A 27114-nucleotide genomic window follows, 5' to 3' on the forward strand; every position below is an offset into this window, starting at 1 on the left:
CTGCAGAATCGCTTACCGCCCTCCGTCCCTCGAACGCTGCGTGGGAGGACAGCGGTAAAAGTGAACTGTCCTCACCAGAGCCCCGCCGCCTCCGCGCCTTTCATCTGGCTGCGGCTCAGCGGCCTGCACCTCCGCGAGCCGTCTGCACCACCGCCATCCGTCTGCTCCTCCTCCATCCGTCTGCTCCTCCGCCATCCGTCTGCTCCTCCGCCATCCGTCTGCTCCTCCGCCATCCGTCTGCACCTCCGCCATCCGTCTGCACCTCCGCCATCCGTCTGCACCTCCGCGAATCGTCTGCACCTCCGCCATCCGTCTGCACCTCCGCGAGCCGTCTGCTCCTCCGCGAGCCGTCTGCACCTCCGCCATCCGTCTGCACCTCCGCGAGCCGTCTGCTCCTCCGCGAGCCGTCTGCTCCTCCGCCATCCGTCTGCTCCTCCGCCATCCGTCTGCACCTCCGCCATCCGTCTGCTCCTCCGCCATCCGTCTGCTCCTCCGCCATCCGTCTGCACCTCCGCCATCCGTCTGCACCTCCGCCATCCGTCTGCTCCTCCGCCATCCGTCTGCTCCTCCGCCATCCGTCTGCACCTCCGCGAACCGTCTGCTCCTCCGCCATCCGTCTGCTGCTCCGCCATCCGTCTGCTGCTCCGCCATCCGTCTGCTCCTCCACGGCCTGCTCCTCCGCGATCCGTCTGCTCCTCCGCGATCCGTCTGCTCTCCCTTTAACAACGGGGCCGCGTGTCCCGTCGACCAAAAAACATGGCCGCCCTCCTCGCGTCAGGGCACGGGATTCACGAACGACGTCTGCGACCGCGGCCTGACCGCCCGCGCGCCTAAATGGCTTTCTCTTCTGTCGTAATGCGGCCCTGTCCGGGAACGCTTAGGGGCATCCTCAGACATTTAATTTCCAATAAATAACGACTTCTTTGAGCGATATGCCGGATGCGCGTCCAGGTGGAAAAATCGTTTAAAGGCCCGGCCGGCCAAAAACGCAAATTTCCACATGCGTACAACTGAAGGTTAAGCCCCGCGTACGAGGTCTCCGAAATAATTTATTCATCGTGCTAACGTGCTGCCGCGTCCGCGACGGGCGACAGTCGGCCTGGCGAGTTTTTTTTGTTTGGTTTTTTTCCCCCCTGCATCTCAATATAAGTAAATTCGGTTTTGACCCCAAAATGACCTTTTTTTGAATTGTGGTTTTTCCATTTTTGTAATAATGAACAGGCTTGTTTTTATGGGCCCTGCTTCATTCAGCGGGGGCGAGATGTTCGAAATTAAAAAACGGGGGAAAAGGAGGGGGTGGGGCCTTTTGGTGTCCAGCGGCAGCCTCGGCGGCGTCAGGTGAGAGACGCAACGCGACGCAGCTTTGCTGCGAGGCGTTGCCGTCGGTTGCGGTGTCCGTGGACGCTCGCTCAGTATCGCGGCTCCCTCCCTGTGGTTAATCCTTCGAGACCAAAGGTTGATTTTAATGTTTTGCCTCAGATTTTACTGATTGAACCGGTTTAGCCGTGTTAAGGAAATGTCAAGCTTAGGCCTGCATATGATTTGGTTTAGTTGGTAGGCCCCATTGTATGAGAGAAAAATAATCATTTTCACTTGCTAAAGAAATGTGTTCACTTGAGTATAACTCCAAAATCGAACGTGTCAGTTCAGGTATATCAACATGAGAACAGGTTGCATGGAGAGCCGCATCACAGAGCCTTGTCAATAGGACATGCGGTTGCTTTATAATGTATAGAAATATCAGCAGCGTACCTGGCGTAAATATGCTCAGTGAACTGAAATGGTCAAATAAATTGTTTTCTTTTTTGATGAGACTCCAACCAAAACGAACAATACATAACTATATACAGCAATAATTCATTATAAAATAAAATAAATGAACATTATACATAATTATATTATATAGTTCACTTTGTCCTAAATTGCATGGAAAAAACGTCCTCATCCCCAGAAAGTGCACTGTCACGTTCATCACCTGACCCATCATCATCTGTTACTACAATGAAGTATGACTTGAAGCGGCATGTTTCTGATGTATTGCAGCTGCAGAGCAGTGTCTCTCCGTGGGTTTTCAGCAGATGCTAATAGCGGAGACGAAACGGACGAAACTCAGCGAAAAGTAGGCGTAGTTTTCAAACGCGGCCCTGGTTTGAGAGTCGCAAGTCACCCCCGCATAAAAAAAAAGAAATGGTCCTGTGTTCAGAAACGAGAGAGTTATTCTACGGAGATTAAAGAGGGCGCTGTTTGACGCGAACGGCGTCATTCGGCTTTGAAGGGTCAGAGCTCGACAGACCCGGAAGGCGGCGGGACGGTCTGCGGCGAGACGGCCCCAGCGGAGGCTGCGGCACGGGCCAGGAGCAGAGATGATGTCATCGGCCGCGGTACCTGAGAGGTTGAGCGGAGCACCGCGGGAAGTGGTCGCAGCCGCAGGCCCGCTGTGCAGTCCAACTGCAGAAGCCCCAGGAAGCTGGACCGCCGTCAAAGTTCAGCCGAGGGGGCGGGGCCAATGGCTCGCTCCCTTTCTCGAGTATCGCTTTCTTTGCGTTTCAATCCAAAGCTCCGCCCACGCTCTGCAGCTTCCCGCTGGCAAGCCCCGCCCCCCCCCGTCTCCCCTCCCTGTGTAAGGACAGAGACTGCGGTTTCACAGTTTGCACTGTTGGTTGATGACCAGCAATGGCTGACAGGTGCAGGGCAGAATAGCAGTTAACTGTATGTCGTTCTTGTTCAAAATATGGCAGGAAAAACTGTCATCGAGGGTTGTTTTTCTTGGAATGGAGATCGTTACCCCCTCCCCATCCCCCTCCCCCATTCCTTCCCACACACATTTGGGCCACAAACCCCAACCTCTGCCATTGAGCTTGAGCTCAACCTTTCTCCTGAAAGTGAGTGATAGCATTTTTATTTACACCTGCTCTGAGCTGTAAAAATACAACAAAAAATCAAGCTCCATAAATAATGAATCGAAAGCGTCATAAGAATGTGTTGTTGGGTCATAATTAAATAGTTATCCCGCCAGCCTTGTATTTAGACAGTAATTTGATTCAGAAGGCATTGATTTCTTTGCAATGTATGTGGTCCAGAATGAACACAGAGATTTTCGTTTGTGTTCCTCACATGCTTTTCTGCCGATGAATCATTGGCATCTCTGGTTACGATAATCAAATTGTGCAGGGCTCTGTATTTGCATGCGTTTGCTCAGCTTTGGTCAGTGTTGCACGAGGTCACGCCCGCATTTACATGTGCTTTGGGGTCAGATTATTTCACCATTTAGTCAAATGATGAGAGTCCACATTCAGGTTTTTCCACAGGGTTCAGTAAAATTTTGAGCGATTTGACTATTTGGAAGAGCGTACAGGGGAGCACTACTTTGCCATTGACCTCACTAAAATGAATTAATCTCTCCAGGTAGGTTTTGCTTGTGGGAAACGTAGGGAGATGAGCCATTGGAAAACAGCTGTCGGTTGCCTGTTCAAATTCCTTCTGTGACGTTCAGAGGATTAGCTTCCCTTTCGCTTCAGTGCTTTCTCTAAGAAATATCATCGGTTATGAGTGATGTACGGCTTAATGACTTTTAGGTAAAGAAAGGACGAGACCACAGAAAATAAATAATGGTTTCATAATGCGGTTTGGACATCTTAAATGCGAACACTTGTTACTAGAATTTTGAAATTAGTAGCTTTTGTTGAAATTGGTTTTCTGTCCTGCTTTTTTAGAAGTAACGGAAGCTTGAAAATGAGAGCAAAAAATATTAAATTTGAATTTATTTGGTTCAGTATGTACCTTTTTTCTCTCGGCTAAGCGCAAACTGTTTGCGTTAGAGAGAAGCTGGACTGCATCAGCTTAAACAGATCTGCATCATTAAAGACGTGCTGGAACAGCCAAGGCCTCCGCAGCCAAAGTATACACACAGCATGATTTACAGTGTGACCGTGCTAATTTTGTTTTATTTTTTAAAGATTAAATGATCCCACTTTCGTTTTACTAGCCTGCTTATCGTGGGCAAATGCTTAATAACATCAGGAGAAATGTAAACATCGTCTTTTAAATGATCCGCAACTCTTGCTTACTTTAAATATGTTTATTTACAATTAATATGCCGTGATTAACATTTTTAGTCAAGTCTTTTCCTCAGAGAAATAATAATCTTTAGTGGTGGAGATGCAAATGTGTCCTATTCTCCCAGATGTAACACTAGCGGTGTAACTGTACACGTATTCGTACTGAAACCTTTGATACAGGATATTCGGTTCGGCACGCGCAAACCCCGACAATAACAGACAGTCTTGTTTAAGACATGCTGAATAGTTTTTTTGTGCTGAACTTAAATTCACAATAAAGTTCCCGTGATGACTTTGTGCTAAAGTGCCTTATTTAGTTCTGCATTAAATTACGGTCAGTTTGCATTGTTAACATTTTCATAATAAATGCAAAGAAATGTTAGCCTATATTTCACATAAAAAAATTTTTCCGGCTGTACTAAAAATGTACCGAACCATGAAGTCTAAGCCAATGTGCAGGACGAATCAAGATTTTGTGTACCGTTACACCCCTAATATCTGCTCACAGAGATCGTCTGTTGCAACCAGTTGTGATATAACATTACAGAATTGAAATGCTCAAAGACAGAATGGGTATCATTTCAGTGTCTTTGTTATGAAGAGCTCTGATATTGGCTGTGGGGCAGAGATCAGTTAAAGTCTGGCTTTTGTTGTTTGCTTAGCGGCCTGTCTTGTGCATGGTGAAGAAAATGAAAGAATGAAAGAGAGAAAAAAAAAATGGAAAAGCCACAAGCTGACACCACCTGGGTCTCACCGCTTTACCACCACAAACGTTGGTCTGTGATTGCGACTGATTGGAATATCTCGCCAATTTCTACCCCTCTTATCACCGAGTTCTGAACATTTGGTCTCGGGAGATAATGCGGGAGAAGAAGGAAGAAGAAGAAGAAGTCGAAGAAGTGGTTTAAACGGTCGTGTTGTACTGTTGGATGTTCACAGAATGCATATTGGGCAAGATATTGCCAACTGAAACCAGATGTCTGTGCTGAAGCATATTGTGCCTTCTGATGGAGTGTCACACGCTGAGGTGTGCTGTCTGTTGTAAGAACAGCAAAATTACTTTCAGTTGCAACCACCCTCGTACACAGTCCCAGCCACTCACGGCAGGGTCAGGAATCTGTTCTGTAATGCTGAACTGTAAAATTGGTCCGTATTTTGTCAAGATATTGATTTAAATATGGAAATATTTATTTCTGACATTATTTATATGTACTATATTTTTTATGGTGTCTATACTGTGTGTTAATTGTGGTGATAATAGTGGTGTTATGGTAATGGAGAAGGTATAATCGTAGCAATTTGTCACGGTGGACAATAATGAGTAGGACTAATTAGCTGAATGGACATGGCAGACGCGCGCATGCACACACGCACACACGCACACACACGCACACACGCACACACGCACACACACGCACACACGCACACACACGCACACACACAACACACACACACACAACAGCACATCGCAGTTTGTTTTGTGCCGTTTGACCGGACCTGTGGCTCAGTGAGCAGCCTGGGCTTTATCGCTTGGCGGTGTGACGTGTGAAAGAGAGAGAGAGCCCTCTGGGAGGCCGGCAGGGCGGACGAGCGCAGCGGGTTCGAGAAGCGACTGGGGGGCGGAGGACGGACGTCCGAGCGGCGCTCCCCAGAGAGCCGCTGAGGTGGATGAGAGAGGGAATGGAGAGAGAGAGAGGGACAGCGAAAGAGAAAGGGAGAGAGAGCGGAATTCCACAGGTGCGGTTGCTTCCTCCACGGTCAGACGACCAGTTTCGGCGACGGGCAGGGTGCCAGGGACGCCTACCTGCGTATCCCATCTGCCCCCATTTAAAGGCCCGCCCGGCCTGGAGCCCACCCGTCTGCCTCCCTTCACTGTCAGCGCTCCTTTAATGGGCCACTTTGTGCAGTCTGCACCCCCCCCCGTCTCCCACACCCAAACCCTCGTACCCCGCTCCTTACTCCTCGTCCACCGCTGCCCAACCCCTGTCCACCCACTCCCTAACCCCCGTACCCCACTCCCCAACTCCTGTCCCCTGCTTCCCAACCCCTGTCCACCCACTCCCTAACCCCCGTACCCCGCTTCCCACTCCTCGTACCCCGCTCCTTACTCCTCGTCCACCCACTCCTTAACCCTTGTACCCCGCTCCTTACTCCTCGTCCCCTGCTTCCCAACCCCTGTCCACCCACTCCCTAACCCCCGTACCCCACTCCCCAACTCCTCGTCCACCGCTTACCAACCCCTGTCCACCCACTCCTTAACCCCCGTACCCCGCTCCCCAACCCCCTTACCCCGCTCCCAAACCTCCGTCCCCCGCTCCCAAACCCCCGTCCCCCGCTCCCACACCCCCCGTCCCCCACTCCCCAACCCCATGCGTAAATATACTAATGTATGGCAGTTATATTGCACATATTCAAATGAATTATGTTTATATTTAAGTACGCTGATTTACGTGCTTGCTGCTGTAAATAACTGCATTTGGTTTTATACGATGATCTATAACAGCGGTTATGTAATAGTTTGCCATATTTTGCTCCAGTATATTGTACAAAAAGACATTTATTTCAAGGGTCTAATGCTACATTATCAAGCATGCAACAACTAAGATTTTTCCTCTTTGAAAGTCAGCCATGAAACCTGGAAAGCAGGGGTTTTAAAAAAGCCATTGTTTGCAGACAACTCTTTGATGAGTTAGATTAGATTTAAATTGAAGAAATACAAGGAAGCTTTATAATTAATGTCTCGTTAGTGGCTAAGAATGATGGTCTCTCTCTCTCTCTGTATTTATGCACAGATGAAAATGGTGTAATAAATATAAATACAAATTTAAAGATGTCCACAATTAGTCGAATATGAAATATTTATAACTTTATTTGCATAAATATGAATAAAACTAAAAGGGACCATAGTTATTAGTTTTATTCTGTAAATGTAGAAATTGTGTGCAAATACAGTGCTACCAGGAGGATCTTTGCCTCTGTAAAATACCTGTTTGTTGTTTAGTTTTGATTAAGTAGTTGAAAGAAATTCTGCTCCACTAGCATACGGTGTTGAAAAAGCCCATTTCTGAATTTCAGTAGGTACATTACATTTGTTTAATGGATACGCTTGATATACAATATTAGGAGCACTTAATCAGTTGTGGCAAATTCAAGGCATAATTTAATTCTTCAGTTTTGTTTAAGAGTTTTAAAATGATGATGTCTTGTTCTGGTTTTGTGGTACTGGCATTTGGTTCTGTAGCATGTTCTGTCTTTCTCGAGTGCAGTAGCATGTTTTGTTTTGTCCTGTCTTGGTTTCCTCTTATTTACTGATTGACATAACAGATGTGCTTATCTCCTAAAAATTGCCCAAACTTTTTTCCAGTGTTTTTTTTTTTTTTTTTTTTTTTAACCGAAACTTAGTCATTCAGAAAGCATTTACACGGCTGCATTTCGCTGGAGCAGCTGAGGTAAAAGAGATTGCTTGAGGTTATTACAGCACAGTTGGGTTGTTCAAAGCGAAAGTCAGAGCTAAAAGCATCAGGGCCTGAGGTTTGCCGAAGGCGCTTGCGGAAAGTCTAATCGTCGTCACGATTCCCGATGAACGTCCCGGTGCCGTAGCCGCAGCTGTAGTTCGCTCGCACTCTGAGACCGCGGGCTTTCCGTCCCGCGCGCGCTGATTAATCGGAGGAGAGGGCTCTCTCCCCGAGCTTGCGTGATTCGTAACATGCGCATGTTTCAACAGTCTTGTCGAAGTTGTAATTCTCTGGAGCGAAGCGGAGCAGAAAGACATCCATCTTTAAAGCGGTCTTGCATTAATAAAATAGGCTTGGTTTTTATTTAGACGCTACGCTAGGCAGCCCATAAATATGTCACTAGTCCGAAGATGCGATGGAAATACAGCTTTTGCGAATCTCCAGGGACAGGTCAGAAGGATTTTGATCCCAATCTGTCATGGCTCTGTTTCTCATTTGAGGGAACATAGCTGAAGTCCTGCTGAGGTTTCTGTGGTAGCTTGAGCGGACATGCATTATGTATGTGTTACTTAAAGATGTACATCAGCAGGATCAAATTTTCAAAATGCTACGTCTATACCTGTACCTGCGCACACAAGTACACGCAAGCGCGCACACACACGTGAACACACACACACACACACACGTGCGCACACTGCAATAATACAGCAAAAAAAGCAAAAGCATCTTCATGGACTGGATAGGGTTCAAAAACCATTGCTGGCACATAGAACTGAAAGCATTTGACCATATTTTTCACCGTAGTAAGTGTTTATCTTTTTTTTGTGAGAGATTTATTTATTATTTAACAACAATTAAAATGACTGATGCATTGAAGCCAAGGTGTTTGTGAACATATTTTATTTTGTCCAATATAAATGCAGCATTTTATTTCAAACCAAATATTCGCCATTCGATACAGAACATCAGAGACACGCGAGCCCAGCAGGTAGTGGTGAGAACCTGGGAGAGGAGCAAGTCGCAGCCTTGTGTGAGCCACGAACCTGCGCAAAGCGCGACACCATAACGTGTGAAAAGTGAGGCGCAAGAACAGCTGGACTCCCCACCCCCACCCCCGCCCACCCCTCCCTCTCTCCCTCACAGGCAGGAAACAAGCCATGGTGATCTCGCTGATGTAAATTTTCTCCGCGGACAGATGCTCTTTTTTTTTTTGGAGCACACTTGGGCGTGTCCGCAGCGGGCACGCTAGCGTCCGACGGCCCACTGCTGTGTCTGTCCGTTGTTCTGTGTCACGTCACCCCGGTCCGTCCGTCCGCATTTTTTTTTTTTGGAACGTCGTACGCTCAAAAGCAGGACTTCATCTTTCATCTATTAAAGGATTGTTCTGTTTGGTATTTCTTTAACGATGCGTGAGTGTACCCAGTTTAGAATGGAAACGGAAGCCCTCGTCAGACGAGCTGAAGTCCGGGAAGCCCAGTGTCTCTCCAGTCTGAGAATCCCATTTAAGCAGCCGAGCCTTCACGTCCCAGATTTCTAACGTATTTAAATATATATATTTATATTTGCATATATACAACTGATACATGTCTTGTTTTGATAACAGGTCCAGGTTGTTTGTGTTGCATAGTTCACTGCTTTATTATGTGATTCCATTCCCGTCGGTATTAACTTCTTAGAGCTGTTTTCCTTTCTCTGTCTTTGCCCTGAAAGAGAAAATGAATATTTATATTATTCATTAGACTTACAGTAGTAGCCCCACAGCAAAATGCAATTTAAAAAAAATAAGAACCTGGACAGATGAAGCAGCCTCCCTTCTATTTTGTAAAATCTTTTCCAAATTCTGAAAGTGTTGTTTGTTTTACCTTATTAATATTCAGGGGGAAAAAAAAGAAAGAAATCAGTGATGGTGTAAATTGGCAAAGGCGGTTCATTGCCTTTATCAAAAGGACGTGCAGCCTCTCTGACAGGCTGAGAATTGCGCTCTCTTGAGCCGACTGCATTTCCTCCACATGCCAGTTTTCTGGCTCGGAAGGGGGCCTCGGAAAGCAGTTCGTATTTTCTGTTCTCACCTCTCCCTGTTTTGGGGCGCACCTGGCTCAGATTACCCTGGCTGGCGGTGGTGAAAGCGCGAGTGGCTGGAATGTCATTGTTTCCTCCTGTACAACATCTGAAGTTGGCTGGCGCTCGCAGTCAAAACACGCCGCTTAAACAGTAGGTGAAATTAAATCTAGTTTAAAAACATATAAAAACTTTTTTTCCCCCCCATTTTCCCAGTGCCACCTATAAGTGGCACTCAAACACCTGCAGATCACTTAAACCAGACTAACAGGATTGTGTGTAACGTTTATCTTTCATATCCTGTGTTTGGTATGATAATATTTTTCCGTCTTCACCTTTAGAACACCTTCACCTTATTAGAAGACAGTTAAAATGGAAAGGGATTAAGCACTGGCTAGATTATTCAAAGGCTTTCTTTAAATGTATTTTCTCTAGTTTGAGTTTGAGAGGATTTTAATAATTTCTTTCATAAATAGGCAAAACCTTTCTCCCTCAAGAGATGTGCTACGGTCATCATCGCAGAATATTAAATTACCACGTATAGAAGCAGGTTATTTCCCCCCTCCCCAGCCCAGTTGTCACCTAAGACTTGACTTTTAACACAAATATTTTGTTTGGTCCTGGCCTGACAGGTAATGTTGGCAGATTGGTAAATGGTTACAATGGGAGGACTTGTCAGCTGCTCGTTGTGTGTGTGTGCGTATGAGGTAAGAGGGGGATATGAGTTTCCAGCTCTGTAACTTTACCCCTCTCTGTCACACGTCTGTTTGGGTTATTGAAAGCAGCCCCTCTCTCTCTCTCCCCCGGCCCAAGACGGCACATTTCACACCCCTTAGCCGTGCCGATTAGTTCTGATAATGTTATTCATATGAAGGGGATTAGCTGTCATTTTATCACAGAACTCGCGAGTCTCAGTGTTCGTCCCTGTTATTCGAAGAAAAACCCTGATGATGTAATTTGTCTGTGTTTTTTTTCTCTTTTTTTCATTTTTATTTTACTTTAACTGCATATAAGGATTGTGAATCCTATTTACTTGACTAAAATAAATGTAAAATCTTCGAAAATTATGTAAAATAACTTTGTTATAGTGAGGGGTGTTTATCCATTACACATGGTGAAACTACTTCATGTAAAAGTAAATAATTACTTGACAGCAGTCGAAATCACAGCTGCAGTAAATTACTTTGTAGACCAGTGCATTTAAATCTGTGCCAAATTAATGAAAGATTTTTTTTTTCCCTTTATGAAACTTCTCGAAACATGGGTCGAGGCCTTATTTTGGAAAAAGTTCCATTTTAACGCGGGAAGTGTAAATGCAACCAATCGGTAAGTGGTTCCTTCGTTTATCTTCATCCTGTCTGGTTCTTTTGCGCTGCATTTTGTGCAGTATTTCGCGCTGCTCCCGTTTTGTGTGACGCGTCGTACGTGTTCGCGGTTTTGCGGTGACTGACTCCTGTCGCACGGTGGACCAGCCCTGGTGTAACCGCTCCCGCGCGTTGCTAACGAAGGCGCTCGCGTTGCTAATTACAGAGAGTATCGGGCCTAGTTTGGGCAAACGGCTCTGGGACGTGGAATCTCTCCTTACTCAATTAGTGATTTACCCGGTTACCTCCGCAGCGGGAAAAGCAATACGGCAAGCCGTTTTCGCCGCACAGAAGTAGTTTCCCTCGTGCTCGTGTCGAACATTTACATTTGGCACGTCTGCCCCTGTGTGTATGGCTGTGTAATCCCCCAGCACTGTCAGGGGCCAGGCCAGGCCGTCACCTGGTAGACGTATTAAGAGGGAGAAAATTGCACCCCTTTACTGATGCAAGATAATATAACGTTCTGCATTTTTTTTTACGTGCTTTATGCTTTTCATTAAAAAAACATCCCAAACCTGTACCGAAAAAAAAGGCCTGGCCTCACAAAAAAGGCCGTGGGCTGCAAGGTGTGACTCGATTGCATCTTACCACAGCCCTGTGGTCCGTTTTTATTGCACATCCTCTCCCAAACGAGCGAAAAGCCGGAGGGCCTCGGTGGAAAAGTGCGGTTTTTGCGGAGCCCCGAAATACTGAACCGGAGGACGAATCTGTTTATGCGGAGAAACGCAGGCCTCTGCTGCTCCGCTCAAGATGGACGCAAATCTTTGCCAGATGTGTAAAAGCGCGGGCTGGAGGAGGTATGGAGTTTGACAAGACGACCCCGCAAATGAGGGGAGCGGGTCGGGTACGCGGGTCGGGACGCGGGCGCTCGCGGCTCGGCTAGCGCTAGCGCTTCGACTTACGCACCTTTGATGTTATCCTAACGTCTGACAGCCAGCGAACAGCAACATTAGCGCGTCATGAGGTTAAGATTATGGTAATGGTTGCCTGTTTTTTTTTTTTTTTTTTTAAAGTGTCTGGGCAACGTGCAGACAAGCGCCAGTTCCACTCGTCAGTTTTGATCTCCCTGCAGTTTGTATTTTTTTCGGCGTCCCCCATCCTCGCTGACCCACTTGCCCCGACTGCAGCCCGGAAAACGGAAATATATATTTGGCGGCTCTTTCGCGTTTGAAATTCAGAAATCCGTCAATGTGTTTCCTTTTTATTTCGGTTACTTTTTTACTCCCCTGCTTTGAAACAATAAAGAAATGAGCCTTGGCTGAATGGGGCTTTCATGGTGTAATGAGCTCTAAGTATGGGCGAGGAGTGAGTGTGGTTTAAAGTGAGTGGTTTTAGCTCCTAAACCCCGACTTCAAAAGAAAAGGCCAATCTGTTTCAAATATCAGCCCAACCAAAAATTGTATAGACACGGCTTTAATACTGGATAAAACACTTAAAGCACTATTATCTCATTTGCTGGTTTACTCTGCCCGAGTCAGAGGTAGAATTGTTTCCAGCCATGAGAATAGTGTCCAATAGGGGCCATTGTTACTAATGATGTGACCGGAAGTTGCTTTATTTCTCAAATCGGCATTGATTATGGTGAAATGTAGCATTGAAAGATTTACATGAAACAACTTATTGAAGAACAAGTAAAATTCATAAAGAAAATAACTCATAAAAAATTATAAAAATTGTAATATAAAGCTGTAATATTTACTAGTTTAGCCTCAGTACTTCTTGAGCCAATCAGTAGGTGCCGTTTCTATAAGTGGTGTGCGAAATAGCAGTCGGTGTTGATTCTGAAGTCCACAATGCCTTCAGTTGTGTTGCCGTGTAGTTTCTGGAATGTTCTACACCGGTTGGTAGCGCAGGAAGAAAATCACCAAATTTATGCAGATCACAAATGATGTATTTCAATGCAAAGCAGTGTGCTGTAGGCTGCTGTGACTCCCTGAAGCACAGGTGTCAGTCTCTTCAAACAGTGAGAAAGAGAGAAATACACTAATTTTCTGGTAACTCGACTGTGCCTCATGGACTGATGGTTCACACTCGTGGCACCATAGATATTTTGGCTTGAAAGGCATATGTAATCCCTTAGACCTTCTACATTTTGCAACTTCCTTGGCCAAAGTTTGTCTTTGAGATGAACAGCTAAGTTGTAACTATCTGAATATTATGCAGTTATACGTATATAATTGTGTTAAATTTGAGAATATATCATTGCTGCCGCCTCTGCTGTCAATGTGGGAGAGCACGGACAGGCATGTGCCATTCTCCGAAGCACATTCAGCCGGAAGCTGTTTATCGCAGCGCAGCTGAGAGTCGGGCTGTAATCAGACTGAAACCCTCCCAGACCTGGCTGAGGCTACGGCCGGCTGTGCATGGCCTAGCGGGGCCACCGTCCATGGTCGGCGCTGGCACGGTCCAGATTTGAAACCAGACATCCATACACTAGGACAGTGCTTTAAGACGATGAGCCACCCAACAGCCCTCTAGTTCAGTGCTTATTGAATCTACTTATTTGTGCAACTGCTATATGTTTTAAAAATATTAGCACTTTATGCAGCCTATGTTCACTTAATAGAACAAATACCATATTAGTGAAGTGAAATTAAACAAAATGGAACCTGTTTTACTTCCATTTTATGCAGGAAGAAGACAATGAAATGCACTTTATTATTTTTGTTTGAAATCAGAAATATAATTAAAACGTGTATGCGTTTTTAGAAAACCCATTCAGATAACATGCCATTATAAAACCAGTAGTTTTAACAGGAAGAAAAGCACAGGTATCTAGCATGTTGAAATGTAGTTGTGCTTTAAACTGATTTAAAATGGTTTAATATGTAGGCTGTTGTTGTATTATAGGAATAATGATGCTGTGACATCTAAGATGCACATGCTTGAATCAGATGGGGCTGAGGAGAAAAAAGAAACCTTATGTTCTAATGCGTTTCAGCTGCTGAGAATATGAAGCAGATTTTAGCAAGTGGTGAATTTGCTTGACAGCATTATTACTTAAAAATCAGGGAAGAGTCAGGATGTTGGGTTAAAGCCTCTGGGATGCCACACAGGTAGCCTTGGGAATAAAGCAGCTGACGAGGCTTGACCTTGCGTGCAGTTCTGCTTCCAGCTTTTAGCTTTTTTTTCCCTGCGATTTAAATCATGCCAACGTGCTTCTTCTGCTCACTTTAGAGGAAAGTTAATGCGCGTTTCTGCTGGAGATTCTGACTCTCCGTTTGATTGACTTTTACTGAGGAAATGCTTTCTGGAATCTTTTTAAGTTCCCTCGGATAAAATGAGGCATTGTGGTCGTGATTTAACCAGAAATGGTATGGAGCGGAGACCGGAGCGCATGGTATATTTCAGATTTGAAAAGCCTTGGCGTGTAAGTCTAAATTACAGCTCCCTCTCTTTCTGGCTTTTGTATTTTCGTGCTCTCTCATGCCTGAGCGTGATACTCGGTTTTATTTTTAATTTATTGCGCCGTTAGTTTTACAAGCTTCGGTCAACAAAAGTGTTTACAGACGAGTACATAGAGACACAGTCGGGCACCAAAAGTTTGTCTTCTTCGAAATGCTGTGCTTTGGTAAGTGTGGAGAAGTATATAGCCTGCGATGCTGCTTAAAAAGCGAAGCACGTCCCCATTCGACTGCCCATTTCAGGCGCTGACCCCCAGGACCCCAATTGCCCCTGACAGCGAGGGGTACAGGTGTGCACGCTGCTTTACAGCTTCACCGCCTGCAGGTGCTACACAAAACGCTGTGTGAACCAAAGTCTCTGTGCTGAAAAGTCAGCAGACTGACACGGAACTGTTGATATTTATAAAAATTCGGTTGCGTTCCTTTCTGAAAGACACAAACGAAAGGGGAGATTCCAGTGACGCATTACCTGAAGTAACGTGAATCTCTACCGTGGCTCTTTCCACCTGACACAAGTTCTGTAGTACAGTCCTGGGAACCTGTCTGAGGCCCTTTTTTAAAAGGATTTGTTTCGAATCAGAACTTGGACCTTGTTTTATGCACGGTGATAAACGTGCATTTTTTTCAGGGTTTTAGCGGAAAAGTCATATTTTATCCCGTCCGGGTCTTGAAAGAGTTCCACCCTGTCAGGCTATTTTAGCGACTAAGCATTCTCAGATTGGCCTGGTTATGATACAGTCGTCCGAGCGACGCATGGATAGATGGGATGGATTCCCGAATGCAGAGATTGCGCTCTTGACCTCAGATCGCTTCTCAGGGAAACCCAGAAGGGCTAAACCTCGGTGGGGTCGCGGTCGCGGTCGCGCTGCGGTGCTGGCGGTAAGGCGGTCAGGCGGTCAGGCGGTAAGACGGTCAGGCGGTACTCACCAGTCTCCTCTGGTTGCTGAGGCAGAACGTGCAGATCTGCTTGGGCTGGGGGCTGTCGGAGTCGCGGGCGGGCGAGCTGTGGTGGTAGAAGGAGGCGGTGGTGTGGCAGGGCTGCCCGTCGCCGCAGGCCTCGCCCACCAGCAGCACGTTGCCCAGGTGCGAGATGTAGCTGGAGGCCAGGCGCAGCGTCTCGATCTTGGACAGCTTGCGGTCGGCCGGCTCGGTCGGGATGAGCGTGCGCAGCGCGGTGAAGGCCGTGTTGACGCTGTTGGTGCGGTCGCGCTCGCGGGCGTTGGCGGCGTTGCGCTGGCGGCCCGTGCCGAACGGGCCCGGCAGCGTGTCCAGCAGCACGCCGGGCTGGCGCTGGCGGAAGGACTTCTCGTCGGAGCCCGAGCTCTCGCTGCCGTTCTCCTCGTCCTCGGACAGCATGCTGATGTCGGAGTACAGGAACCTGCCGGGGGCCGGGCGCACCATGGCGAAAGACATCTTCCCTTCCTCCGTCCTCCTCCGTCCTCCTCCTCCTCCTCCTCCTCCTCCGCCGCTCCTTTCTCTGTCTGCTCAACGTCCGCACACGGGCAGCCTGCGAGCCGCTGCTCTCTCGCGCGCGTGTGTGTGTCGGAGCGAGCAGCCGTTAGCGCTCCGGTACCCTGCAGCTGATCCTTAGGAGCTGAGAACGCTTTGGCCGCTCATGGTTCTGGCGTAAAGTTCCTGTGTGGTTTCCCTTCTGTGAGGGGAAAGGAAAAAAGAAAAAGGGGCTCCCGGTGGCGGCTGGCTCTTTGTCAGAACGGCGGCGTCTGGGGCTGCTCTCGATCGCGTCTCTCTCCCGCTACGCGGATGCACGTGCGATTTCTGTCTGAGTGTTTCAGTATGGTTTTGGGCTTTATAGCCGGTGGGAGTGTCTGCTGCGTTTCTCCCCCCTTCGCTGCATATGCAAATCCCCGGGCTGGCTGCCTGAGCCGGAGTGGATCTGCTCTGCTGCTATTGATACACTTTTTAACCCTCTAAATGCTGGCTGTGCTAGGGAATGGGGTGTAGCCTCTCTTAGCAGGCATGGTAGCAGGCTGTCTGAACTTAGTGTCCTCTCAAGGGCTCTCAACCTGGCTGGTGACAACTGGGCTCTCTACTGTACTGATTAAGAAAGCAGTACACGTGCGCTTAGACCTGTATACACACAGGCGCGGAAATACGCACACACATGCACTCACACACACAATTACTCGCTCACAAAAACACAGGCCCATACACATACGCACATGTACACACACAGGCGCACGCATATACTCACTCACTCGCACACACACAAGCACAAACACACGCACACACGTGTACACACACACACTCAGAAACACATACACATGTACACACACACACACACACACACACACATGCACACCCTCACATAAAGAAACAAACACACATGTGTACACAGTTTCAGAGGCAACACGCATTCATCCCAGATATCACTGGTTCAAAGGGTGGACTATTGTTTTGATTAGTATCTAAGAGTTTACCCACAAAATTCACACCAAAGAGTCAGCGGCAGAAAAAATGTATGGATTAACAATATAGGAAACCTGTTGTCTGGTTTTGCGTTGTCTTTCACCAAGGCTTTTTAATGTAAGTCTTGTGCTGCCGTGAGACTGGCTTCCTGGGCTCGGGCCATCCGCAGATAGCCGGGCAGATGTTCCCCCAGTAGCTGGGCAGACTTGCTAACAGATGGAAACGCGAGCCGGCTCGGCTGCGCGTTCTGCCATTAACCTCCAACTGGATTAGCTCGGTCACGCCGACCAAAACAAAATTTAACAAAATAACACAAACTGTACTCCCTGCTGGGCTGCGTGTCATCTGCACCTGCTCAGTCCTGAATCATTTGTAAGGCAAAATGAGATGGCTTTCCTTTGATGTTCCCCCTTCATTTACCTGCCGGTTCCCTTGTGAGGTAATTCTGCACCAGGTGCAAAGACCTGAGTTTGTAACAGGAGGGTTGTGGCTTCAAACCACTATTTGGGACACTGGCATTGATCCCTAGAACTATGGGACCTAACCAGACCTATCTTTCATTTTATATGCATACTTGTACTCTTAAATTGTGTCTGTTAAGTGTCCAGGCTAATGAATATATTAGCCTGGACACTATATATATATATATATATATATATTATGTAATATATTATGTGTATGCGTATGTATTTCTGTTTGTCAATCTGTGTATTATCTGTGTAAAACTTTTGTTAAGCAAATTAATAATTCAGTGTAAAAGCCAGGTTTCTGAAGAATTTTCAGTAATCAGTAGTGCATTGGTATTAGTGCAGTGCAGTATGTCTGTCCTGGTCAATCAGATGGTAATTTCTTATTTTTTATGTATTTATTAAGTAAGATGAAAAAGTAATAGTTTGGTCGCATGGAAAATATGAAATTATATTTATGACTAGTTTTTTCCCCTCAGAAACATATTATAGGAATTTTTAACTTATACGGTCAGTGCCAGCCAGACAATTTAATGATGTGGTCAGGTGCAGTCTGGCTCTTATTTCTTCACAAATGACAACTTCTGCTTCTCTTAAGCAGTGATAATAGCATCTGAGGAGTCTAAACCCAAATCTGTAACGGAGATGTTGTAAAACCACTTAAATATAGATGTGTCCTTTTCTTCTGGGCCATCTAAGTTAGTGAGGTAAGCCGATGGATTGCATTTGAAATTTTGGCCAGTCTGGTACCTGATTACCCAGAATCTTCCGGAGGTCTGTTATATCAGCCACTGTCCCTCTTCCTAAAGATGCCTTCATGCTGTTTGGTGTGTAATGAATGGGGTCCAAAGGCTGCCTCCTCTGTATTGGGCTACATTAAATATCGCTTTATTTTTGCGTGCGGTCTATGAGGAAGTGGTGGAGGACACAATGGAGGTGATGCAATGAGAAATCCGTTGGCAGGCGGGCAGTCTGAGCTTTGTGCCGTGTCCGATGCGATCTGTATCTCTCCCTCCTCCAGAGCCTCTCCCCAATAAGAGAAATAACTCCAACATATGCTTCACTTGAAATCGCTTTCACACTAACTGGACGCACATGCGTTTAATATAGTTTTTAAGGCAGTTTCTGTACCACCGTAACTATTTTTAATCCTTAATAATCAGCAAAACTATCCAAAAAAACACAGCATGGAAGCGATAGCGCAACAGTATGAATTCAGGAAAAAATTACCTTGCAAATGACTTTATTCATGGCTTGACTGAATGACAACCAAAAAGATTTTTTTTGTGGTTGGAGAGCAGTCCTATACATTAGAAAAGTTAATAAAAAGGCATAGAGTGAGAATTTTTATTGTATTGGGTACTAAGTCATTATTTGCGTTTGCACACAATAGCAGTGTGACCGTTTCCTCATGTAGAAACACATTTGATTATCTTGTTCCAAAGAAATAATATTTCCTTCTGTCACCTACGTAACTGTGAGAAATGCTGAAGTTGCCTGGCTTTTCATTTCCCTGCGAAACCAATTTTAAGGTGAAATTGCTTTAACATTTATTGTCCATAGTGCTCGCGGCACATTGAAAGTATCAATTTGCCTTCGTACAGAAATACTATCGCTCTACAATTCCAAATACGTATATATATTTTTTCTACTTTGTAATGTGTCAATTTTTTTTGTTGACATTCTTAATTATGATTATATTCATTCTTATTTAAGAACCCAATTAATGCATTTATTATGTGGGAATTGACAAAGTAATAAGTGTTTTTGCCTTCAGCATAACATATTTCCGACATATGAATTGAAGTTTTCATATTTTGTTTAGTAAATTTGAATAGAACCTTTGTCAATTATAATATAAAAAATGTGGGTAATCTGGATATAAAAGAAATAATAATTTTATGTCCCTATAATTAAAACAAATGTGTTCCTTTTTCTAGCCTGTAAGAATACATGAGTACTTGGAGGTTAATGGTATTTTTTTGGAAAGGGCCAGCAGCATTACATTACATTTTCGATAAAGTTTGGTTGATTTGAAAAGCAATTTTCAGCAGGTTGGGAGCAGGGATTCCGGACTCCAGTGTTTGGATTGGATTTGCAGAGTTACGACAGTTTTTAAACTTTAGTCCATTCAGGAAAAAATATTTTCGACAACATCTTTGCCTGAAGTGTCGTTAAGAACAGTGTAGCCATATCATATCAAGCTTGGCATACCAGGCATTATAAGAATTAAATATTTTTTAGAAGCTCCGTATGTATTAGGTAACATGAATTGTTTTATATTTTTTGTAATTATGAAAATGTCTCAAAGTTACCAGGCTATTTTCTTCCTTTCAATGAGCCTCGTGAGAGGATTGGAACACCCGGAATTAGTTGTGACTTTAATTGCTACGGTTCTAGAGAAGTACATTTCAGGTTTTAACACTTAATTTTATTTCGGTTGAGCGGAGATATTTGGTGGCAGTCAATTTTTAAAGGAAGGATTCGGCCGGTAAAACTGCAGCTTTCATTAAGGGTATTTAAACCCCCTTCAGTCCTCTGGTCAGATGGTACCTGTTGGTACCTCATAAAGGCCGACAGAACTGACGCTGGCTGTTATCCCCCTGTCATCCGCGGGCACCCCGCCACCATCGCCCCGCTTTAAAGCATCAGGGCCGTCCAGCATCTGAATGTAATTACTCCCCTTTACTTCCTTCTCTCTGGGCTGACATTTAATCCCTACACCCATCTGTAAAACGCTCCTGCTGAATCTTTGCACCCCCCCCCCCCGGCGCGTACGCACACACACACACACACGGCGGCCGACCCGTTCCGGCGTGGGCGCGCGGCAGGTAGGAGGCCTGTCAGAATTCGGAAACGATCCCCGGCAACGGGCCACAACCCGAGCTGTGTCCCGTGGTCTGCTGTCCAGCCCGGGGATGTGGGGGGGTGGCGGGGATGGGGGGGGTATCTGGGGGGTTGAGCGAGCACCGCCGCCGTCTGGAAGCTCCAGAAAGCGGCCTGCGTCGTTCCTAACGCGGCACAGGCGCGGCAGCTGCGCTCGTCACGGCGAGCGGCGGTGTGGGCGTTCGCGCAGGCGGGCGGGCGGGCGGGCAGCCTGGGCGGAAGAAAGACCCCGCCGGGGTAAGAAGAGCCGATGACTTCAATTAATTTATCTGCGCGGCGAAGGCGGGCCGGGGAGGGGCTACGCAAAAAAGCAGGAACGCAATTAGACGGGCCTTTTGTTCCGGGCCGAGGCCGCTCTTACTCCCAGTTTTCCATCATTAAAGTGCTCCTGCCCCTTCTTTTATTGCGCCTTTTCTCTCGGGTGCATTTGCAGTGCATTAAGCATATAAACAGGCCTGGAGTACAATGAGCACGTAATCGGTCCTGCTTTTGACTCCATTCTTTCCCCCTGAAATGCATTGGTGGGGGGGGGGGGGGGAGACTGAAATCAACAGAGCCCTTTTCTCCTGGAGTCCTGCGTCCGCTCGCCTCTCTGACGGTTTACTGTTGTCAAAAGGTTACGGTTTTTGTATTTTGAGTGTCATTTTGAATATTAAATGGAATATTTATACTCCTTTTCCACAACACGTGGTAAATGCAGTGTGAACATGTCTCAGCAGAGCCAGTGGATGCCATAAACACTGAGAAGAGGGCGATCTACCTGAATAAGCAGAACTGCCCTACTGAGACACCTCTTCTCCATTTCATTAAGATTTATCGAAACGGCTAGTGGGTGTGCTTGGAACCGTTCCTCCAATAGCACGGTGAGGTTTTGTCGGATTAGAATGTGAAAAGTTTCTACTCCCAAGTTTAATTAAGGTTAGGTTAAATATTGTCTTTTGGCGGTTTCTTGCTTTGGATGGGATTATAACGATTCCTAAAGCAAAGATACCGCAGAGGGCATTAAAATATATTCCATGAAGGACCGCTAAATAGCTTCAAAGAATTATGTCGGGGTACTGGAATAGAAGTGAAAATATCTAAGTTTGGCAAAAAAATTGCCTAATATCGCCTGATATTTGCAAGACTACCATATTAGGCTTTCTGTGGAATAGATTTGCAGTGATGTAATGAAAGTGAAAGCCTCAGCTCTGGAATGTGCCATAAGCCTCTATTTTGTATTATTCATACGGCGTTCTCGGTTTTGGACATCATTTTGTAGTCATTTTCCAATTTCTTCCGACCGACTGCCGCTTCTCTGCCAGGTTCTTCCTTGTTAGCGGTGGCTGCCTGTAACGCTTTCTGTAACAGGCCGCGTGCAGCCACCGCGCACTGAGCCCGCAGCCCATTGGCCGGCCCGCCCGCGTTCCGCTCGCTGTCACATCGCCCCGTCAGAAGGATGACTCACGGCGGAAAGGGGAACGGGGGATCGGATTGCGAGGATTCGGTGGGGAACTCGGCGTTTGGGCGGGGATTACCGGGGATTGCGAGCGATCGCGTTAGAGGCCGCGCGAACGCGCATTCACTCACAGTTGCGGCGAGCCGAGCAAGTTAGCGGATTTGCGGACGCCGCGGCGTTTCGAGCGCCCCGGAGCGAAACGCGAGCCGCGAGCGGAGCGGGCGGCTGGAGATTCCCCCGCGCGCTCGACGGTTCGAAACCGTTCACCTGGCGCGCCCCGGGCCTGCCCCAGCAGCTCTTTCGTTTCGGTCGTGTAAAGCTGTCCCTGCTGCCTGGCTGCCTAGTTTCAGTATAAAATAAGCTTTTGCCTTGAGTGGGGTTGCACCCTCCATGTCAGCATATCAGATGCTGTGTTTTTTGGAATAGTCGGTGCGGCTGGATGCAGACTGATCCATATCTGTGATTACATTTTGTGGACGAAAGAAAACGTTTCATTTGGAAATGTAATCCCCCGTTTGGGAATGAATGCTTCGCTGTCCGTGACTTGGATGTTGAAAAGCGATCAGTGAGATAAGGCCTAATCCACGATGAAAAAAAAAAATGGCTTCATCTTCTAGACGCAGCCTTGTGAACAAAAGCAATAAGATTTTTAATTTGGAGCTCGCTGGTGCGCGTTGAGCAGTAAAAGTGGAGTTTGTGTCGAAGGTCGTAAAAAAGCCTCAGATGTTCGTCGTTAATAAAAACACGAGGCGTAAATGGAGCGGGCGTACGCAGACTGGTCCGGTTTCTTCCGAGCGTGCGGACGGTGCGGCGGAAAGGCCGCGTTTGTGGAAACCGGTGACGCAGCGCGATGATCTTACTCTTTTCTGACATGAATGTCATAAGGACGTTTGTGACTGTTAATGCACCATGATAAAAAAGTAGTAGTTAAAAAAAATTTCAAATAAAAATCCTCCCATCAGTAAAAACTTTACATTCTCCTTTCAGACTTGGAAAAGAAAAGGGACTGAAATGTGCGGTCTTCCATTGTTTAATGTTGGGATGTTTCTTTTTGTGTGATCAGTTCTGGTGGTGATGCTGCAGAGCCTGTGATAGGCTGCTGACGGTGACCCACAAGTGACCCATCAGCCAAAACCAGCCTTTTTGCATTCTGTCAGAGGCCACACTGGCCTGTACATTCATGGTGTGAAGGTGGGGCTTCTGGCTCAGAATACCAACATGCTATTGGTTGTCATATTTTAGTAAGGTTGATGTTTAGTGTATTAAAGGCATCTCATGTGGATATAGAAAAGTTTCCCCCCAAAACATTTGAAGCATTTTTCAGTGTACATGTCAGATGAATTATTTTGTACTTGTGGACTTTTCCTGTGTGTGATTTATCCCCACTGGTCACTGGTACTGGTACTGTAAGGAGGGCGGATCGGAGGTAAAGTGGCGGAAGGGGGGGGCGGCGTCTCCTTTTCCTTCAGGGGTGGGGCTCCACCTTCCGAGACGTCGGTAACGGCGGACGGACGTTCGGTGCGTGTGATGTACAGGTGCCGTAACGCGAAACCCCCTCCGCCTCTACCCTTCCCAAATCCAGAGATCCCCCAAGCAAACAAACCGTCCGTAAAACGTCTGGAATATCAAACAGCGCTTGGCTAATAGACCCCTGTGCATGTACGGAGGAACTCAGAACCGCAAACCTGCGCAAAAAAAACAAAAAGCACATCCGCCACCAGCTGCTGAAAGCATTATCTGCGTCTGGTACCGATTTCTGAGCGTTCACGATACGCGGACCGCTTCAACGTGTTAATTCAACGTATCGGCTGTTTTGACGAACCGTGGGGAAAATACGGTTTGCAGCTCGTTCTTTGTGTCGTCAGTCGTGAATAGCCGTGCGATTGTCCTCTGCCGTTTTCGCGCCGAGAGTCCTTACCGCCAGAGGGAATGATGGTAACCGGGGATTGACCAGTGCAAATACACACGTGCACACAGGCCCGTGCACGCGCTCGTGCACACACGCCCACACCTACTCATGCACGTGCACGTGTATACACTTTTCATTTGTAACTAGATAACTGGATTAAAATTTCCTGGTGATACGTGTTTTTAAAATGATGGACCATGCTAATTTATTCACTTGTTTTCTATCACACAGGTCTTCCACTGATAACACAAATGCGTACCTTATTCTTTTAATGCAGCGTTGTTATTCATGAAAAATGTTGTTGTAATTTTCCAGAGCAATAAAACAATGTTTACAAAACAAACTCTGCAGATCACATCTTTGAAACCATACTTTTAACACTTCCCAACCACGGTTAAGTACGTGAAATAGGCTACATTTAATTTGTTTGTTATATTGTAGAATTTTCAAAACGTCGAAACAAAATGAATTACAAAACAAAAATGTTTAAAAAAGGAATTCCCAAAGACATTATCTCTTTACCAGTTTGCTTTATATTACTGTCATTACTTAGAGTCTCTGTACCCTGGGGTAGCTGGACGGCTGTTATTTAACAGCGTAAGAGCAGACGCGTGCTGCCTCCCCGCAGAGGATGGGAGCTCCATCCTTGTGATGGTTTAACATGCTGTGGAAACACAGCGCTGTGCTCTCCTGGGCAGGATGGTGAACATGCGGAGGGCTCCGGGGATCGCTCCCCCCTTTCCAGCTCTCTCTGTGTCCCGCTCTCCCCCCGTCCAGCTCTCTCTGTGTCCCGCTCTCCCCCCGTCCTGCTCTCCCCCGTCCAGCTCTCTCCATGTCCCGCTCTCCCCCCGTCCTGCTCTCCCCCGTCCAGCTCTCTCTGTGTCCCGCTCTCCCCCCTGTCCTGCTCCCCCCCTGTGTCCCACTCTCCCCGTCCCGCTCTCTCCATGTCCTGCTCTCCCCCCTGTCCTGCTCCCCCCGTGTCCCACTCTCCCCGTCCCGCTCTCTCCATGTCCTGCTCTCCCCCCGTCCAGCTCTCTCCATGTCCTGCTCTCCCCCCGTCCAGCTCTCTCCATGTCCTGCTCTCCCCCCGTCCAGCTCTCTCCATGTCCCGCTCTCCCCCCGTCCAGCTCTCCCCCGTCCAGCTCTCTCTGTGTCCCGCTCTCCCCCCTGTCCTGCTCCCCCCCTGTGTCCCTCTCTCCCCCCATCCCTCTCTCCTAGCCATGTCCGCCGTTCCCGCTGGAGCCCGGCCCCGGATCGCATCCGTTTCCCAGCCGATCCCTCCGAGTTTTCGTCGCGGCCGCTTCCCGCCGCGGGGATCAGCTAGCGCCGCGACGCCTCGCCTTTCAAAGCAAACAGAAAATAAAAGCGGGGTTCAGACAAACGAAGGCGAGCGGCGATTTATTCGCCCGCCGAGCCCGCAGGTCCCAGGAGCGCCCGCGAGCGCTGCGGATGTTTTCGGGGAAGCCGGTCCCCAGAAGCCCTTTTTTTCCTGTCCCGTGGAGCCCAGTGGCTGAGAACGCCGAGCCTCCAGTAATGCAGATCCCAGTCCAAAAACAACTTCCAGACGAGCGCTCCCGAGCGACAGCAGGTGGAGGCCGATTTCGGGAGGGGTTCATTTGGACAGGGGCGCTGGGGAGGGGGAAGCGCCTCGCGTCAGGTGAAACGGGGTCTGAGGTAAAGGCGCTGCGGGCGGGGAAGTGTGAGGAAGTGAAGCGTACTCCTCTATCCCTCCCCTGATCCCGGGTTCCACCCTGTCATCGTTCTCGGAGCCAAAATGGCTGCACGAGAGCCACCAGCACCTGGACTGGATCGTCAAAGCCTGTCCTTCAAGCCCCGGGCTTGCGCAAAACAAGCCTCGACACGAATTAACCTGACTGCCATTCGCAGAGCGTTCCAGCACATTTCAAATGTTACGCTCATTATTACTGCCAGTAGTGATTTCCTCATAAACAGAGGGTTAAGGTTCGCTTGTGGGTTCTGCCTGCGGGGACCGTCTGAAGTGTGTTCAGCACAAGCAGACGGGGTGTTCCTGGTTGACTGGGGACTCTTAGTCATGCCCTGACACTGAAGCTGAGTCACTCAGTCACTGTGCATTGGGGGAGACGGCAGTTTCCCCAGTGTTAATTGGAAATATCTGGAGTTCAGAGTCACGATGAGTAAAAGTTTTCCCTTTCAGTACCACACATGCTTGAAGAAATGAAAAAAAAACCTTCTCTTGACCTTTCAGGTCTTCAAATGGGATATGCCTAAAATGTATTATATGTCTATTTACACACAAGCAACCACGTGCATGTGCACACACACACACACACACACACACACACACATGCAGGTGTAAAATTTGTGTATCTGTACACACATTTTCTGTTTACATTTTCATTTTTATTTTGAAAGTCCCCTTGGTGTCAGTTGTGAGTACAGCAGGTGCTAGATTGACAGTTGAAACTTCACTCGAGGGCACTGATGCACTGGATATCAGTGCAGCGGTGTGCTTTCCCCTCTGTCTAGACAGGCTCGGGTTCCGCTGCTTATTTAAATAAGCGGGTGAGCACTATATGGGCCTTTTTTTCTTTCAGGGAATAATGGGTACGTTAGTGATGTAATTCCTGTCTGACAAACTGGGAACAGAGATCCTGGGGTCTACTCAAGAATTCATAGAAACGTTATCCTCTCCAGTGCTTTTAAATTCAAATCAAAGTCCTTCAGGGTAGCTCACTTGGCATGCCAAAAAACAGGCTGCTAAGTAGCCTCATAAACTGTCTATGAGGAAATTGACCCAAAGCATGTTCGTGGCTTTCAGTGTGCTGAAATGTAAATCAACATGCAGTCGTATGCCCAAGTCATTCTTTGCCGGTGTTTTCATTTCGTCTCTGGGTTGTCAGTGTACCAATTTTTCTCTACACATTTTACTTCCATTTCAAAACTTAAACTTAACTTACCCATGTGTGATGTTGACTGTATTTTACATGTAGAGCTTTAAGTTGGTAAAGTGGTAGCTGTAGTGACAGTCTCTAGCCAAACAGACTTCACAAGCTTGAGCAGCTGTGTCTGATTTGCTGTCCCTCTCAGCAAACTATTGTCCATTGAATAGATTTACTAGTGCCACCTGATTTTCACCTGATTTGAATTCTTAGTTTTAGTTTTCGGTTTCATTTCGAAACTGTGAATTTTGCCGCCATGCTCATATCATGCGTTGGTACTTTCACAAGCTGCATTTACTGCAACTGTTTTTGGTCTCTTAAAGTTATAAGAGCTGTGTTTGCTACAAAAATGAACTTTTTTCATTTTTTAGATTTCTATTTCTGCAGTATCTGTAATGAAAAGCCCTGCGTGGTTTGGTAGTGGATTGGTTTTTTTTCCTTTAAATGGGGCGCATTCTGTGGTTAAAAGAGATACATACATTTATACGTACATTTATTACTATAAAAGTTCTCTCTGTTAAATTTCAGTGAGTCTTTTATCTGTATAATGGATTATCATCATGCTGAAAGAAAAGCAAAGATATAAACATTTACCAAAGGGGGTGGTCATTTGGTCATTTTACCTGGTCATCCAGACCATAGCTTTTCATCCAAACGGTAAGTTTTACATCGATCCCCTTAAGGCACAAACAGGTCATATGACCTCCACTCCTCCTTCCATTGGCAG

The 27114-nt window shown here is 46.8% G+C and overlaps 2 protein-coding genes across 2 annotated transcripts in view; one reads left to right on the forward strand and one right to left on the reverse strand.

The window, feature by feature from the left end:
* The window catches only part of bop1 (BOP1 ribosomal biogenesis factor), a 71563-nt gene that overhangs the window by 20812 nt on the left and 23637 nt on the right, over nucleotides 1-27114 (forward strand). The gene's annotated exons all lie outside the window — the stretch shown is intronic.
* scxa (scleraxis bHLH transcription factor a) lies at nucleotides 8715-16161 on the reverse strand. The gene is made up of 2 exons (XM_035428184.1): nucleotides 15267-16161; nucleotides 8715-9216 (listed from the first exon to the last, which is right to left on the reverse strand). Exons 1-2 carry the CDS (start codon nucleotides 15750-15752, stop codon nucleotides 9178-9180), a joined length of 525 nt encoding a protein of 174 aa, XP_035284075.1. The 5' UTR covers nucleotides 15753-16161; the 3' UTR covers nucleotides 8715-9177.

This window comes from Anguilla anguilla, chromosome 8 (assembly GCF_013347855.1).
Source record: "Anguilla anguilla isolate fAngAng1 chromosome 8, fAngAng1.pri, whole genome shotgun sequence".
NCBI lineage: Eukaryota > Metazoa > Chordata > Actinopteri > Anguilliformes > Anguillidae > Anguilla > Anguilla anguilla.

What these genes read in the sequence shown, in the direction of transcription:
- scxa (XM_035428184.1), bottom strand. Translation starts at nt 15,752, where the DNA reads ATGTCTTTCGCCATGGTGCGCCCGGCCCCCGGCAGGTTCCTGTACTCC. An exon ending in TCAGCAACCAGAGGAGACTG is followed by an intron (nt 9,217 to 15,266) that starts GTGAGTACCGCC and finishes TTTCTCTTTCAG; the next exon opens with GGCAAAGACAGAGAAAGGAA.